Below are 13912 nucleotides of genomic sequence, written 5' to 3' on the forward strand. Positions count from 1 at the left end.
GCTGGAGGACCGAGGAGGAAAATGCAATCTCGAAGAGTATGGATTGTGTAGAAACAAGGAATCTAGCCTGCCGCGTCCGGCCAAGCTGATGGGGGTGGGAACGTATGATCGGCCAGCTCTTTCCACGTGAAGTAAAAGATCCGTGCGAACAGCATGTGATGAGAGATAGTGTTCTGGCCAACAGGAAAAGCAAGCTCAACAACCGCAAGCAGATTACGTTCCAGGCGAAGTTGTTCCATGAAGTTGAATGAAGACGCGTCCAGGTTCGCGGAGGCGGAGGAACTGATCGAATCGCAGCCGCTACAAGGAAATGAGCAGGAAGAAGCGTTTGTCCAATCAAATGCTTTGGGGACGCTAGTTCCAGGAAATTCACTATTCCCAAAGAGGTTAGACTGCTAATGCCCCTTCAAGAGGCGAGTTTTCCTCCTCGACTTCCATTTCACTTTCATTTCACTTTGATTCCTGTTGCCACTCATTATTCCTACTCCGTACTGTCGTTTCATGCATATCCTGTTCGGACTTCAATCTACGTTTTCCGTCCGATGCAATACAGATTTCTCTGCAAAGCAGGCCTCCATCGAGATCGCCAATCAATGCCTCGGCGGAGCAACTGATGCCGCGGCTCAAGTAGGTTCGACCCTTGCCCAGCTCATTTCCCCAGATCAGCCTCCAACGGACCTCCATCCCAGAACAGGTATGTTGCACCGCTTGAGGTTCTTTCTCTCAGGCAGAGCAAAAGCGCTTGTGCATTCTCAAGAGAATAGCTAGAAGATTGACCAAATTGGATCCCATGATTGGGACTGATGCCACATTGAGCACGGTGGTTGAACCTCTGGCCGTTCCTCCCATGGGCTCGCCCGGCTCGCCAGTGGGCATGGATGATATACGAAGTACGGAGTACGCTTTTTTGGACTGCTGTTGTGCGGCGTCCAGGCATCTCGACGTTTTTACCAGTTTCTTTACCCCGTGGTCAATGCTCAGTTCCTGAAATTGTTCCTTGTCAGTCAGTTGCATCATTCTTAGCCCTATGAGAAACATCAAGATGGTCATCATAGGTTACGACGTATATACATATCTGGCTGTCGCGTCGGTAACGTTCTGGCTGACTGACCCCGACAAAGCCTTATATGATGCATTTGCTAAGCCCTTGGCTCGCCTTTCCTTATTGATGATCTCCCCGCACCTATTCCTCAATCTGCACTGATGATGGATCACTTCTTTAGGCACCATTCTCCATTCATGACTAGCAGCCAAGATGACTAAGTGTGCAAGCACAACGCAACTTTCATTCTATGCGACAGCTTCGACCTTGTCAAGGACTCAGTTGTCTCCTGCTTTTCTACATCAGATTCTGCTTCTACCTCGAAGTCTCTGTCCCCAAGGCGTGATTCGATACCTTTTGATAGGACAATGCACTCCGACGGCAGATATCGACAACCGACCTGAACCCCTGATTGACGCTACAAGGGCTGACGCTAGCGACTGCGTCAGGCCTACTACTGGCGCCAAAACGCACTAATATTAAGTCCGTGCATTTGTTCCAGATATAGCATCCATTTCGACCCCTCTATTGATGTAGGCTGCTTGGATTTCCCTTAGTGCTGCAACTCGACAGGCAATTCTTTGACAATTCTCAACAAGGATTTATCGAGACTACCGCATTCACTGAGATCGCGATGGCTGACCAACAAAAGAAGGAGGACACCTTTCATTTCGTGGCCTTTCAAGATCCTTCAAGTGCTGCGGCTCGGAAGTCGTTGGAAAAGTCCCGAGCACGTGCTCACGCTGCTCGAGTCACACATTCAAGGAGAAAAGCCAAGCGTGGGCAGACGGTCGTCAAATGGATTGTTGAGGGCCCAGGTTCTCATGAAGACAACACTCAAAAGCCGGAGCAAGACAAAGTCCTGGTGACTAAATTCAAGATCAGCCCGTTATCACGTCTTTCGCAAGACAAGGTCGACCCCTTTGGGTCCAACCCTCATACCGCGTTGCCGAGATATCTCCAGTCAGTCCTCGATTACGGTATGTACGTTGACAATCTTCCTGGAGGTTGCCGCTATGACTAACGCGCCTGCTTCTTGCAAGCCTATGAATGTATACATCCGAAGCTAATTACCGTCGCCTCGGCGAACGAAGTGTCGATGGTGAAGATAGCATGGAGAAGGAGCGGGCAAGAGTGGCCGTTGATGTTTCACCTGCAAGTCGCCTCTGCGGCAAACCTCATCCGCGCGGACATTAAGAACGAGCGGTTTCCTAACAATATCGAGGTTCTGCGGCTGAAACACCAGGCTCGCGGCCTAGCTTTGGTGACGAAAGAGCTCCAGAACCTCAAAGGCCCAGCACCCGATTCACTGATCATGGCGATGATTATGGTAGCCAACCTGACCGATCCCAACCCGACCCAATTTCCGGAAACCATTCGCCCCTCTCCATTAGCGACCGCTCAAAGTCTACACCTCTATGCCAGACTTACCGTTATACCTTCCATGATTCAAGCACTGCTGGAACTCGTCGTCAAGCGTGGTGGGATTCAAACCATGCAACAATTTGGACTCCCGCAACTTCTTCAATTGTTCGTTGACATTCCTGTCCCGTATTGTCTTAAACGCCAGCTAATACTGATGATAGCGCCGACTTGATGGTCAGCTCGAGACTTGGTATGACACCTTCTTTTCCGTGGGTACTTCCATCCTTCTCCATTCTCAAAGGACCCACATATCAGCCTGACCATGATGCTATCATGATGTCGATGGTGATCGGTACTGGCTTCAGACAGCTAGATCCCACCGGGATGGACCTGGCAAATGCCTTGAGAGTTGCGGGCGAGGTTACTGTCGCTCTTGACCACTACCAGCAAGGCCGACCAAACGCCCCAAACCTGATCGATATAGTTAATGCAGCCAATGAAACGCACCACAAGCTATCCGGTTTCGGGCCGAAGATACCTCTCAATCCGCAAAGAACCGACTACTTATGGAATGTTTGCCGTGTGGCTGGCCTCATCTATAGCGATTTGGTTTTGTTTCCTCTGCCACCCACCGCCGGTGTTAGACCCCGACTTGCTGGAGAGCTTCTCCTTGCTATGGAAAATTTCGAAGTTTTCCAAGCGGAAGAAACTGCCTGTCTTGATCAAGGCACTGATATGGATGACTACACCCGCTTGCTGCTGTGGGCATTGACACTCGGAGGTCTTGCTTCACTGAACACTCCCAACAAGCCATATTTTGTGCAAAAACTGCAAGAATATGTTGTGCGATGGCCATATGTTTCCGACTGGCACGCTTACATCAATCTTATGGCTACATACTTGTGGTGGGACTACATACTCGAAGAGCCTGCTGCACAAATATGGACGGAGGTCACCTTGTCCTCTACGGATATGTCAAACCAAGGTTCGGTATTTGCAAGACCAAATAGTAACCCGTCTCCATCGGACTGGATACCGATTCTACCAGTCCAGCAGAGCAATTTGTCTGATTTCCATCGGCCGCCCCGTCGGGGTATACCAACACCAAGTTCTTCTGAGCAATCTCCACAGACGCCCGGGAATGTCCAAATAAGACTGTGATCGGTTTTTCTGATGACACCACAGTGTCTGCATCAAGCCGTGATGGACTTGATGATGCTGGCCACGAACACATCGGGCTGGCTCAGGAAGGGCGAATGCCCGGCTCCACACCTTAGTTCCTGCACGTCCGTCAAACCTGACTGCTTCACCATCATCTCCTGCACAGCGAGAGGCAGAGCTTGGTCGTCCTCGCAATATAGGTACGTCACTGGAATGTCGGTGTAAGCGACCTGGGTCAGCGGAGTGTTCTGGGCGATGGTGCTATGATGTTTCAATTTCGACGCCCAATGCTTCTGTTCTTCAGCTGGCAGGTCATGATAGAACACATGCTCGGGCATAGTTGCGTTGCAGCTGCCGTCTTCCTAGATACCCAATCTCGAGTTAATACTCCTGAAATAAGCGGAGCAGCGTTTTCACTTGCCTCCTCTTTGATCCACGGAGGAAGCCGGCCACCGAGCCCACCACACAGATCTTTTCCCAGCGGCAAAAGAAATGCACAGGCATAAAACAGTCGGACTATGCCGCCTTTTTGTCCTCGCTTCATCCTCTCAGCCTTCCCCAATCCGGCGGCTGCTTGTGTCCCTACCATCCCGCCATACGAGTGCAACACCAGTACAACATCTTCGCCTTGTTCAACTAGTTGCTCCAGCTCGGCCCGGACATGAGCCGCGTCGTCGTACAAGGTTGTGGTTGGGGGGATGCCACCGGTGGAAGGCTGCTGTGGACAGACCATGGTATATCCAAGCGCCTCAAGTTTGGACTTGACCGGCTCAAAGTACACCGGACCGTGCCATGCACCATGAAGGACGAATACCACCGGTTTAGGCGCCATTCTGGGATTGTCGATCTTGGGAGGGACGACATTTTTGAACAAGACAGAGGGGACTGACGGATCCTTATATGCACCAGCGTGTCAAAAGCTGCTTCCTCTGTGCTCAAAATATCAAAGGTCCCAAATGTAGGTCCCCAGCGGCATCGGGCACCACATTATTAAGCCTTTGATGAAGGTCTGACCACCCGTGGTTCCAAATATGCTGCCAGACTAATAACTAGTAATCATATTCAGAACCCAAACCATGCACAGTGCACACGTGATCTACGCGAAGCTCGCATGTTGCGGAGGGGAGACCTGATCGGCGCCAGGAAGCCAGTCTACTCGAGGAGGTTTTCGATCTACGGTGCAAGCTTTTTGATAGCAGTTGGGGCCGCGTGGGATCGTTCTTCTCAGACACCCTTTGCCAGTCCTCGGCGAGATGTGCTGAACAGGAGGCGCTTTTGATCATCTTCTCCCCGCTGGCGTTCGACGCGTTCGCAAAGACCCTCTTCTTCGGAGATACCCCGAGTCAAGTGCGGAGAGAACCGGACTATCTACTGTGCGAGTGATGAAATGCCTTGCATACAGCGTGTGAGGGATGGGAGAGTGCACGGACATGAGTGTCGAGAAAAAAGAAGGGAAACGCACGCTATATTATCGGGATCCGCGCTATGTACTGCCATCCCGATTCCCCACAGACGCCTAAGCTGCGGTCCCTGTCGATCCCTCACCTGTCGGTCTCAGACCAGCCATGCTCTCGGCAACCGCTCTATATATGTGCGGACGATTCTGGGCACGTTACGGTGTTCATTGCGTTGCAAACAGAGCAGACGAAGACTGTGAGTTGGATGTATGTAATTTGACTGCTCAAGTCCATTCATCGGGCGTCCAAGGTCTCACATCACCCCGTAGCCCCCTTGAATTATGTCTTGTCTATCTAACCGTACAGCTCAGTGTTGGCGAAGATGAGGGACTGGTCAAGGCAAAGGCAAAAGGCAAAAGCTACGCTCTACAGCTTGAGGTTCGCGAAGCTCCAAGTCGGCTCTCCACCCGTCTCAGCCTGATTATTGCCGCGATTGTCTTTCTTCGGCTTTATTTCCTTCGTGCCATTTTCGCCCGTCAGAGTAGCTCCGAAGTCGACTGGATTCCCCGGTCGTTGCGTCCTCTCTCGAACCAGTTCCTTGCTGCTTGCTTAGTGAGCTTACAGGTGATGGACCGACGACTGACGCTTCGCCAGCATGGATTGTTGTTGGTTGCTCAGCTGCTGAACCAGCGGCGGCCGTATTGTTTCTGTTTGACGCGCTTGCAGTAAGGAACTGCTGACTTGACGTCTGAGCGGTAGTGGAATGTTGTTGGCTCGTGGAGGAGTTGGGAACAGCAGCTGCATGTTGACTTGATGGACCCGTAATGGCTGTCGAGTGCTCATTCAACTTGACGTTTATATTTGCTTCTTCCTTTCCACGGTCAGTTGCTAGCAGTGGTCCGGCGGAGTGTGCTTTGGTGTCAGCTGCGACCGGTGGTCTCCCAGTAGTTGACTTGCCCAACACTCGCTTCCTGGATTGTGCCTTCACTCCCGCTACTCCTTTCTGAAGTCTGGAAGTGCCTCCCTCTCGGGTCGTTTTCCTCGTCTTCGCCTTCAGTTGGGATGAACCTGGCGTTTGGACTTCCTTTGGAAATGGTCCTGCGAATGTTGACTTGCCTAACCTAGTTCCTCCTCTACTTGCAGGCCGTCGTTCATGTCGTGGTCCTTCATCTTTGGATTCCCCTCCAGTTACAGATTTGTTCCGATCCTCATCCCTATCCTGGAGTGTAATGGCTTTCTTACCTGCTCTCTTCTCCTGCAGAGCCTTGTACTCTGCCGTGCTGAGCACACGGCCATCATTTATCGAGATTCGGATCGATGTTCCATGCGTGGGAGGGATGTGCTGTTGTGGTCGAGAAAGTCCTGTCTGAGAGGGCACCTGGCATGAATTGTCTCTCGTGTCTGGTGGTCCGTCGCAGACTGCGATTGGTGGCGAAGGGTCGCTACAGTGGAAACTCGAATGACTCTGCTGAGTGGGTTCACATATAGGGCTGGGACGATGAGAAAGAGGCGTGTGAGAGCTCTGGGTCTCGTTCGGGAGTCTGTACGGCGGAGTGTCTTCCGCCTGGTTGGCCAGGGTTGAAGGCGAGGTCCTATTCGGTCCTGGATCTCCTGGTCCCTGTGTAAGACGTTCAGGTCTCCGGTTACTAGGTCTCTGCGCAACTCGCTCAGGTCTTCGCCCTCCTGTACCATCTTCAAATCCCCGTGTCCGTCGACCTGGTCTTCGTTGTATCTGAATGCGGGTCTGCGAATTTTCTGGCAATATTTGTATACGAGGATGCACACCATTATTCCGATCCTGGTTTCGGTTTTGAGGCAATCGAGGATAGGGCTGCATAGGTTGAGGTCTAGGGGATCTAGGTCGACGAGGCTGGCGATAGACTAGACGACGTAAGGGCGGATGAAGAGGATGCACGTCGTCAAGATGATCTTCATTTTCTGCAAATATGAACGCACAGTTGTGAGCAGTCGAAATGCCTGAAGATTGGCGACGGTGCGGTCCACGTCTGTGACTGTTGAACGCATCATGATCATTGTCCCACTGATGACTTGTATTGACGGAGTTGAAGTTACCTCCACCACGCAGAGATTCTGTGGGGCGGCGCCCTTGAAAAGATTGATCCTGGGCTTCGGCTTGCTTCCGTGCTACTCGGGCTCGAAGAGCGCCACCGATTCTCTGATTCTGGTGTTGATTAAATGTATCTTGAAAAGCCTTGGACGAGGAAGTAGACCTGTTTGAGAGAATCCTTTGGACGCTGGAGTTAGTGGTTGAGTTAGATGTTCTCTTGTCCCAGAGGGTCTTCGGCCGCAAAAGCCATTTTCCGATTGTGGAAAGACGCTTCCTGCTGCTCTTGGTGATGCTCTCGGGAGGGGAACTGGAGTGCAGCGGCTGCCCTTCGGCTGCCCTATTTGCGCTTTTCAGAGATGGCTTCGGTAGTGATGAAGGCTCCTTATCTGCTCCGGCCCCATTCTCTGGGTCTGGCAGTTCCGTTGCGCCCATAACGATAGTGGAATTTCTTTCAGATATATCGACTGCATCCTCTGCCGAGATATGCTCCGCAGTTTGCTCTGGAGGAGCGATCATTTGTCTTACTCGCTGTCTCCATTCTCTGGAGTAGATGGAGCAAGGTGGGAGATTCCTTGAGGGTTGTTCGCCTCGGACAGAGAACCTAACGTGAATTTCACTCGGAATCTCTGAGACAGGTGAGATCCATCCGTTCTGTTGCAGTTCTTGGTTCTGCTCCTTTTTGATCCGTGAATATTTGAGCTGTCCTCGCTCTTTACAATATGGCCCATCTGAAAGTGCTACGCCTATATCGTCGCTGGGGTCGATCTGATTCGTGGTCTTCGTTGTAAACTCATCCTTAACGAAAGGCTTTTCGATATCGAAGCTGAGGTTGAGCGTTGAGTCCTTGAAGTCGAAATCAAAGGTGAGGTCCGCCGCTGGAGCAGCCGCAGGTGTCTCTGGTTGTCGACTTTCCCTTCGATATCCGCCGCACAGGTAGTGATCTCTGGTGCGAGTAAATCGATCCATACCTTCGGCAGTACCAGTGGCTTCTAGAGAGGCTGCTTGTAAACCGCAGTAAATCTTGTTCAAGAGGGCAACTAGCAGGATATCTAGGGTCCAGACGAAGAGGTACAATGGTCCAATAATGGTGGCCAGAAGGACAAAGCAGATCTGGAAAGGGATATTCGTAAGCAAGAGAGAGAAATCGGGGTCCGTCGAGCGAGCCCTCGACGCTGCCGGTAAATCGGGTATTGTCTGGGGCATTAGATATTTCTGCCTTGGTTCCGAAAACTTGGCAAGAAAGGTTCGCTGAAGAGAATTTGAGAGAAAGAGTTTGATCTCGGCTGGCTGTATGAGTGACTGACATCCTGGATTCAAGAAAAGCGTGAAACGCAGTGAATATCGGCCTGTAGTAACAAGTTGCACACCATATTCGGTCGTTGGTTCACATGTGACATTCAAATGACGCCGACCGGTCCAATTCAGCCTTCAAACGCTGATTGTCTTGAAGACTCCTAGACCGCTTCCGCCGGTGACCATGACCGTACCGGGCATTTGCGGGTGCCAGTGCAATTCTTTGCCGTCTTCAACGTGATGAATGAACAAGAGTTGCGGAGGGACCTTTTCGGCACCTTCACCCAAACCTAAGCCCGCTTCTCTGCCATATTCTTCATCATCAAGCTCGACCGCGAGATCCCACAGAGTTGCTGTATTATCAGCGCAGGCGACAGCTACCACGCTATCATCTGTCGGATGCCACTCTATTGAAGTGATGGGCTTCTTGTGGAAGTGAAAGTTAGCGACAGGACTCGGTTTGATCTGTGCGCCAGGTGCTGCTCCTGACTGAGGCTTCCATTGCCGCAAATCCCAAACTGCCCATTCGCCATCATCGGCGCCAGTGGCAAGCAAGTGGAATGTCTGGCGCGACCAAGACATCACGTTGACATCCGTGTTGCTAATCTTCACATCAACAGCGGGTTTGCGACTCTTACTTCGCGCATCCCACACCTTCACAGTGCCGTCGGAGCTTGCGGATGCAAAGACAAATTTCTCATTGGGTGACCATTGAAGTTCTTCCACTGCGTCAGTGTGGCCGACAAATGATCTGGTGTCGGTTACCCATCCGCCGCCCTCGGTTCGCTGTGTGCTGAATATTTGTCCGGCATTGTCACCGGAGAGAAGTCGACCGTTCGGGTGCGAGGAAGCTGGCGCCCAGTCCAGTGCGTATCCTTCTGTCTTGTGCACTCGGAGCGTGCTGAGCGGCTTCGAGGCATTCGGAGGCAGTGTGTAGCCTGGTGTTGAAAGAGAATGGAGATATGGTGACACATCATGGATCAGAACCTGACCATTTTCGAGGGATGTAGCCGTCAATGTCTGAGGCATTTGGGCCATATCGGCAGCGGCAGAGGCTGGCTGGAATGCTCTAATTCTATTGGTTGTGCTTGGGAGCGGTATCGACCTCGACTCGAGCACGGGATCAGATGAGCCCTCGTCGTCCTCATCGTCGTCGCTATCGCTTTCCGAATCTGTCTGATTTCCACGATCCATCTTCGATAGACTGCTCAATCGCAAAATATACATTTCATTCTCTTTGGCGCGTGACGACTCAGCCTGCGTGCCCGCAACGGCATAGACTGTCCTTGGATACTGCTTGCGATTTCCCCCCAGATTATCTCGCACCACGTCAAAAGATAGACAGGGCCACGATGTTGACATGAGGTGAAGCATCTCGTAGGTGGACGGGTCCGGCGTCAACGACATTCCAGGTTGCAATATCGATCGGCCTGGGATAAATGTTTGCTCCTTCGTGTCGACATCCATAGCATCTTGTGCCTGCTCGGCTTCTCTTTCGGCGTCCGGCCGCCCATCAACGCCCGCTTCCATGATCTCGTCTTCCGACTCGTATTCATCTTCGAATTCGTCTTCGAAGTCGAGGGTGGGGTCACCGTTTGCACTCGAATCTGGTCGCTGCCCTGCCTTGAGGGACTCTAGGTTATCCTGGTCTTCGGCGGTTCTTTTCGACATCTTGATCAGTCGAGCGTTCTGTCCACAGTGTCACAAGGAAGGCGAGGCCTGGTGGCCGCGCAAGAAGTCTGCGTTTCTCTCTCCGCACATGAATTTCGAAATTATTTTTTTCTCCAATAAACATGCTGATGTAACACTGGTCACGTGCATATGTGGGATGTTCGCTGCCCGAATGCGGATTTGCGTCTTCTTCCGGTTGTGCATGAAGTCCAAGGGTACATAACTGTAGCCTGCTATTATTACCTAGATACTCTTCCGGTGGAAGGGTCTGAATCTCCAGGATGAGGGTCTATAGCCGCCTCATTACCGACCCAGACCAGTGTTGATTCTGCTCCCCCAAATCAGTGAGATAGCCTCGGCAGTTCTACGGGCCTGCCCCCAGATCTGCACACTCGACACCTCCAGTCAACTAACTAATCCTCAGGTACAAAATTGCATGCTCTGCTCAAAGGTCGAGGACTGCTCTCGTGAGACTGTCCCGGCAGTCAAGACAGAAAGTTGATTTCCTGAATTCTTCCTGCGCACCTTGACCTCATTCTGCATCCATACCTTTTGCCTACGCCTGTCTTTCCCTGCCCCTCACCTCGACCTGAGGCGCATTGAACGCACAAGTCAACACTTGGTGGTGTGCGCACCTTGCACCACGCAGCTTGCACCTCGCACCTCGCGGTCGACGGCATCAGCGACTCTGAACATTACCTCCGCATTTTCTAAGCTCCAAGTCAGTAAAAGATATTTTAGGGCGATGACGGCCGTCCCCAAACGGCGCCTCACAGCGCTGTCCAAGCAACTTGTGGAAGGAATACCTTCTGAGGGCACATTTGAGGAGATTCCTCGTATCAGACACGTCGCAGAAAGCTCAGCAGGACCAAGAGTCAAGGGGAAGGTTGTTATAGTTACTGGTAAGTCCAAAGGACGCAACACTTGAAGAGCCGCCTTAGCCTCCGTTAGGAAAACTCGTTCTCATTATAATTCCTCTTTAGGATGCAACTCTCCCATCGGCATTGGTCGAGCGTCTGCGCACCAATACGCTCAGAATGGCGCCAAAGCGGTCTACATTTGCGATTATGATGACAAGTATTTGGAAATGCATAAGCGGGAAATGGCCTCCTTGTATCCCGAATGCGAGGTCCATTGCGTGAAAATGGACGTCGGGGAGGAATCTCAAGTGAAAGCCGTGGTGGATCAATGCATGGCCAGATACGGCAGACTCGACATCATGTTTGCAAATGCTGGCATAGTGGGCGTGCCCAATACGTTCGAACACATCTCGAGCACAGCATTCATGAACACACTGAGGGTTAATACGGTGGGTGTGTTTCTGTGTTTCAAATATGCAGCCATCGCGATGCAGAAGACTGGTCCCGAGAAGGAATATCCGGGGGGTAGCATCATTGGCACGGCATCGGTGGCTGGAATTAGGTCGAATGCTGGGGGTACGGATTATTCAGCCAGCAAAGCTGCAGTGGTGTCGATGGCACAGACCATGTCCTATCAATTAAGTGGGACAGGAGTGAGGGTCAATGCTATCTGCCCAGGCGTGATTGAGACTGGGATGACCAAACCCATGTATGATGCGGCACGAAACCGAGGCACAGAGAAGAAGATTGGCCAGCTGAATCCACTGCAGAGAGGTGCGGTGGCCGACGAAGTTGCCAGGGTCGCCTTGTTCTTAGGGAGTGACGAGGCTAGCTACGTCAATGGTCAGGCCTGGGCCGTATGTGGTGGGTTGAGTGCCGGACATCCCTTCGTCCCAGGCAAGTTAGGTTGAGGATCGTCATAGATTTGAACCTAGACTCAGCCATTCAGGTCTTTTTGAAGGACTTCCAGGACCCTTTTCTCGTCGATGTTGTCCAAAGAAACGAGGTCAGGCCCATCTGCTTTGTCCTCCGGAGCGTAAGTTGGCAGGTTGACAGGAATTTCTGTCCCATACTGTTCGTTGTAATTTTCTTCGGTGATGAATGGGGCTGGTAAATTCTCCGGGCCTTCTTGCCGGACGTAGAAGGTCGGAAACTCCAGGATAGCCTGATCGCGGAGAACATCGACCAGCTTCGAGTCCGAAGCAACCGGAATCAAGCATTTCACCTTGGATATCGTGTCTGGTTTGAAAAGATAAAACTGGAGATCCTGTGATGCCTGTGGGGGTTTTGGAAGTTGCCCTTTCCTTCGCGTCGTTTCATCGTTCTTGTCGATGCCAGTCTGGTCATTAACTGATTCTTGGACAGACTCGGATCCTGGGTGTACAGGGGCTCCTTCCACCTTCCTGTTATGCGAGCTCTCTCCGTTGCTCCCCCCGGCAGCGACCGACTGAACAGATCTGGCATCGGGTTGAAGAGCTGATACAGACGTTGTTTCAGCATCACTTCGCTTGCGTTTCTTGCGGTGGACGGCGTGTTTCCCAAATGCAAACAGAAAGGCTTCCTCAACCGTTCTCGACTCGAGTACATTGCAAGTTTTCTTGTCGCCGTCATAACATAACCATTCAGTCGTCCACATGATACAGTTTCCATGTCCCGCCCAATGAGACTTGTTCTGTTTGTTTCTCGATAGTCCTTCCGGTGCCTTGATCAATCGTATACCTCTCTTTTCGAGTTCGGCGGTGAACTTCCGGCTACCCTCCTGGCCCTTTCGTGTGATGCCACTAGGGACCAAGTCAATCCCTTTGCTAATGGTAAGTTCGTCTGCACGCGCTAGGGATCTCTCGACGGAAGTGATGAAGTTGAAGTCCTGATCGATAGAGGCTGGTGTGGCCAGATCAGCTCGCTTTCGATAGGCGGTAGGGTCTCGAATGCCTGAGCACTGAGCCCAGGACTTGTGGCGCTTGACGCATGGGAGGGAGCATGTGTGAATTCCACATCGAGGGCAAGTGTATTTGATAGGATTGACGTGGCTGTTCCAAGGTCACAGATTTAGTCTTTGTTGCAAACACTGAGAACAGATGTTTCAAGCTCACCAGATAGCACAGAGATCGGTCAATATCAGGTCGCTGCCCGTTTCTTGCATAGCATAATCGATGGAAGTGAAGCATGACACTGCAGATGCAGGGACAGAGGTTATGTATTCATGGGATTTATTTTGATGCTACTCCAAGATGGCTGGGGCTGGATTTTTTTGCACCGCGCCCGTTATCGATAAGCAAGCGGCACTCCAGAGTCCTGTGCTGGCTACGTCACTGCGCAGCCTCGTTCAGCCTCGTTTGAGAACCGCACTCCAGCCTATGTATCAACTGAACCTCCTACAGCTCTCCTCGACCGTCGCCTTCTTTTCCTCGCTGAACATCCGTTCATCTCCCAACTCACTGTAGTCGTCAATGCTGCTATCACCATATAGGTGGACAGTGGCATTAATGACCTCGTCACCCTTGTTGATGGTATTACACTTGGCGTCATCCAGGTGACGAATTATGGTCTGAGTGCAAGTAGATAGCTAACACGCTCAGTTTCAGCCCAAGCAGAACACTATTAAACCTCCATCTCCCTAAAACGCAAAACTGGCCGTCGATGACAGTAGCACTTCCTGGTCAAATGGGTGGGAGCCTTTAGCGCCAGCAGTCTGTATAAAGACTAGGTAGGATATTGGAGTTGGAAACTGGTGGCGCTGCTGTGAATGTGAGAATCAGGATGGTGGGCATAAATTCGGGGACGACACGAAAATCGGCCTGAGGCTTGCTGCCGATGGGCTAAGAAGAGGCCAAAGGAATATAGAGTTCGGAGCAGCGTCAATGGGACTTGACACTAATATCTGTTCTCCCTTGCTCTGTTCGTCCTCTTCTCTTTGTTGGTGCATGTTGCGCTCTCGCTGGTTAGAACCCAAAAACAAATTGGATCAGATGAGCAGGACAAGCCAATTCATTGGCAACGCACTAACCTTGTTTGCTTCGCTCTTTCCGTTCCATTGGGATCAGAGTTTAGAGGA

The 13912-nt window shown here is 51.6% G+C and overlaps 7 protein-coding genes across 7 annotated transcripts; 2 read left to right on the top strand and 5 right to left on the bottom strand.

Annotated features, from left to right (window-relative positions):
• Window positions 1–1676: 1676 nt before the first annotated feature.
• Window positions 1677–3568, top strand: A1O5_01869 (uncharacterized protein; the record flags this gene model as incomplete). The annotated part of the gene is made up of 3 exons (XM_007742485.1): window positions 1677–2022; window positions 2086–2572; window positions 2629–3568. 3 exons carry the CDS (start codon window positions 1677–1679, stop codon window positions 3566–3568), a joined length of 1773 nt encoding a protein of 590 aa, XP_007740675.1.
• A 32-nt stretch (window positions 3569–3600) lies between these two features.
• Window positions 3601–4400, bottom strand: A1O5_01870 (uncharacterized protein; the record flags this gene model as incomplete). The annotated part of the gene is made up of 2 exons (XM_007742486.1): window positions 3601–3926; window positions 3986–4400. The coding sequence occupies 2 exons, from the start codon at window positions 4398–4400 to the stop codon at window positions 3601–3603; spliced, it is 741 nt and encodes a 246-aa protein (XP_007740676.1).
• A 991-nt stretch (window positions 4401–5391) lies between these two features.
• A1O5_01871 (uncharacterized protein) lies at window positions 5392–5769 on the bottom strand (the record flags this gene model as incomplete). Its single annotated transcript, XM_007742487.1, has 2 exons — window positions 5392–5566; window positions 5588–5769. The coding sequence occupies 2 exons, from the start codon at window positions 5767–5769 to the stop codon at window positions 5392–5394; spliced, it is 357 nt and encodes a 118-aa protein (XP_007740677.1).
• Window positions 5770–6846: 1077 nt separating this feature from the next.
• On the bottom strand, window positions 6847–8236 carry A1O5_01872 (uncharacterized protein; the record flags this gene model as incomplete). The annotated part of the gene is made up of 2 exons (XM_007742488.1): window positions 6847–6971; window positions 7039–8236. 2 exons carry the CDS (start codon window positions 8234–8236, stop codon window positions 6847–6849), a joined length of 1323 nt encoding a protein of 440 aa, XP_007740678.1.
• Window positions 8237–8461: 225 nt separating this feature from the next.
• Window positions 8462–9997, bottom strand: A1O5_01873 (uncharacterized protein; the record flags this gene model as incomplete). The annotated part of the gene is made up of 1 exon (XM_007742489.1): window positions 8462–9997. The coding sequence occupies one exon, from the start codon at window positions 9995–9997 to the stop codon at window positions 8462–8464; it is 1536 nt and encodes a 511-aa protein (XP_007740679.1).
• Window positions 9998–10742: 745 nt separating this feature from the next.
• On the top strand, window positions 10743–11768 carry A1O5_01874 (3-oxoacyl-[acyl-carrier protein] reductase; the record flags this gene model as incomplete). The annotated part of the gene is made up of 2 exons (XM_007742490.1): window positions 10743–10899; window positions 10981–11768. The coding sequence occupies 2 exons, from the start codon at window positions 10743–10745 to the stop codon at window positions 11766–11768; spliced, it is 945 nt and encodes a 314-aa protein (XP_007740680.1).
• Window positions 11769–11794: 26 nt separating this feature from the next.
• Window positions 11795–13000, bottom strand: A1O5_01875 (uncharacterized protein; the record flags this gene model as incomplete). Its single annotated transcript, XM_007742491.1, has 2 exons — window positions 11795–12887; window positions 12951–13000. 2 exons carry the CDS (start codon window positions 12998–13000, stop codon window positions 11795–11797), a joined length of 1143 nt encoding a protein of 380 aa, XP_007740681.1.
• Between the last annotated feature and the right edge of the window lie 912 nt (window positions 13001–13912).

Source organism: Cladophialophora psammophila (genome assembly GCF_000585535.1).
Source record: "Cladophialophora psammophila CBS 110553 chromosome Unknown aczJe-supercont1.2, whole genome shotgun sequence".
Classification (NCBI taxonomy): Eukaryota; Fungi; Ascomycota; class Eurotiomycetes; order Chaetothyriales; family Herpotrichiellaceae; genus Cladophialophora; species Cladophialophora psammophila.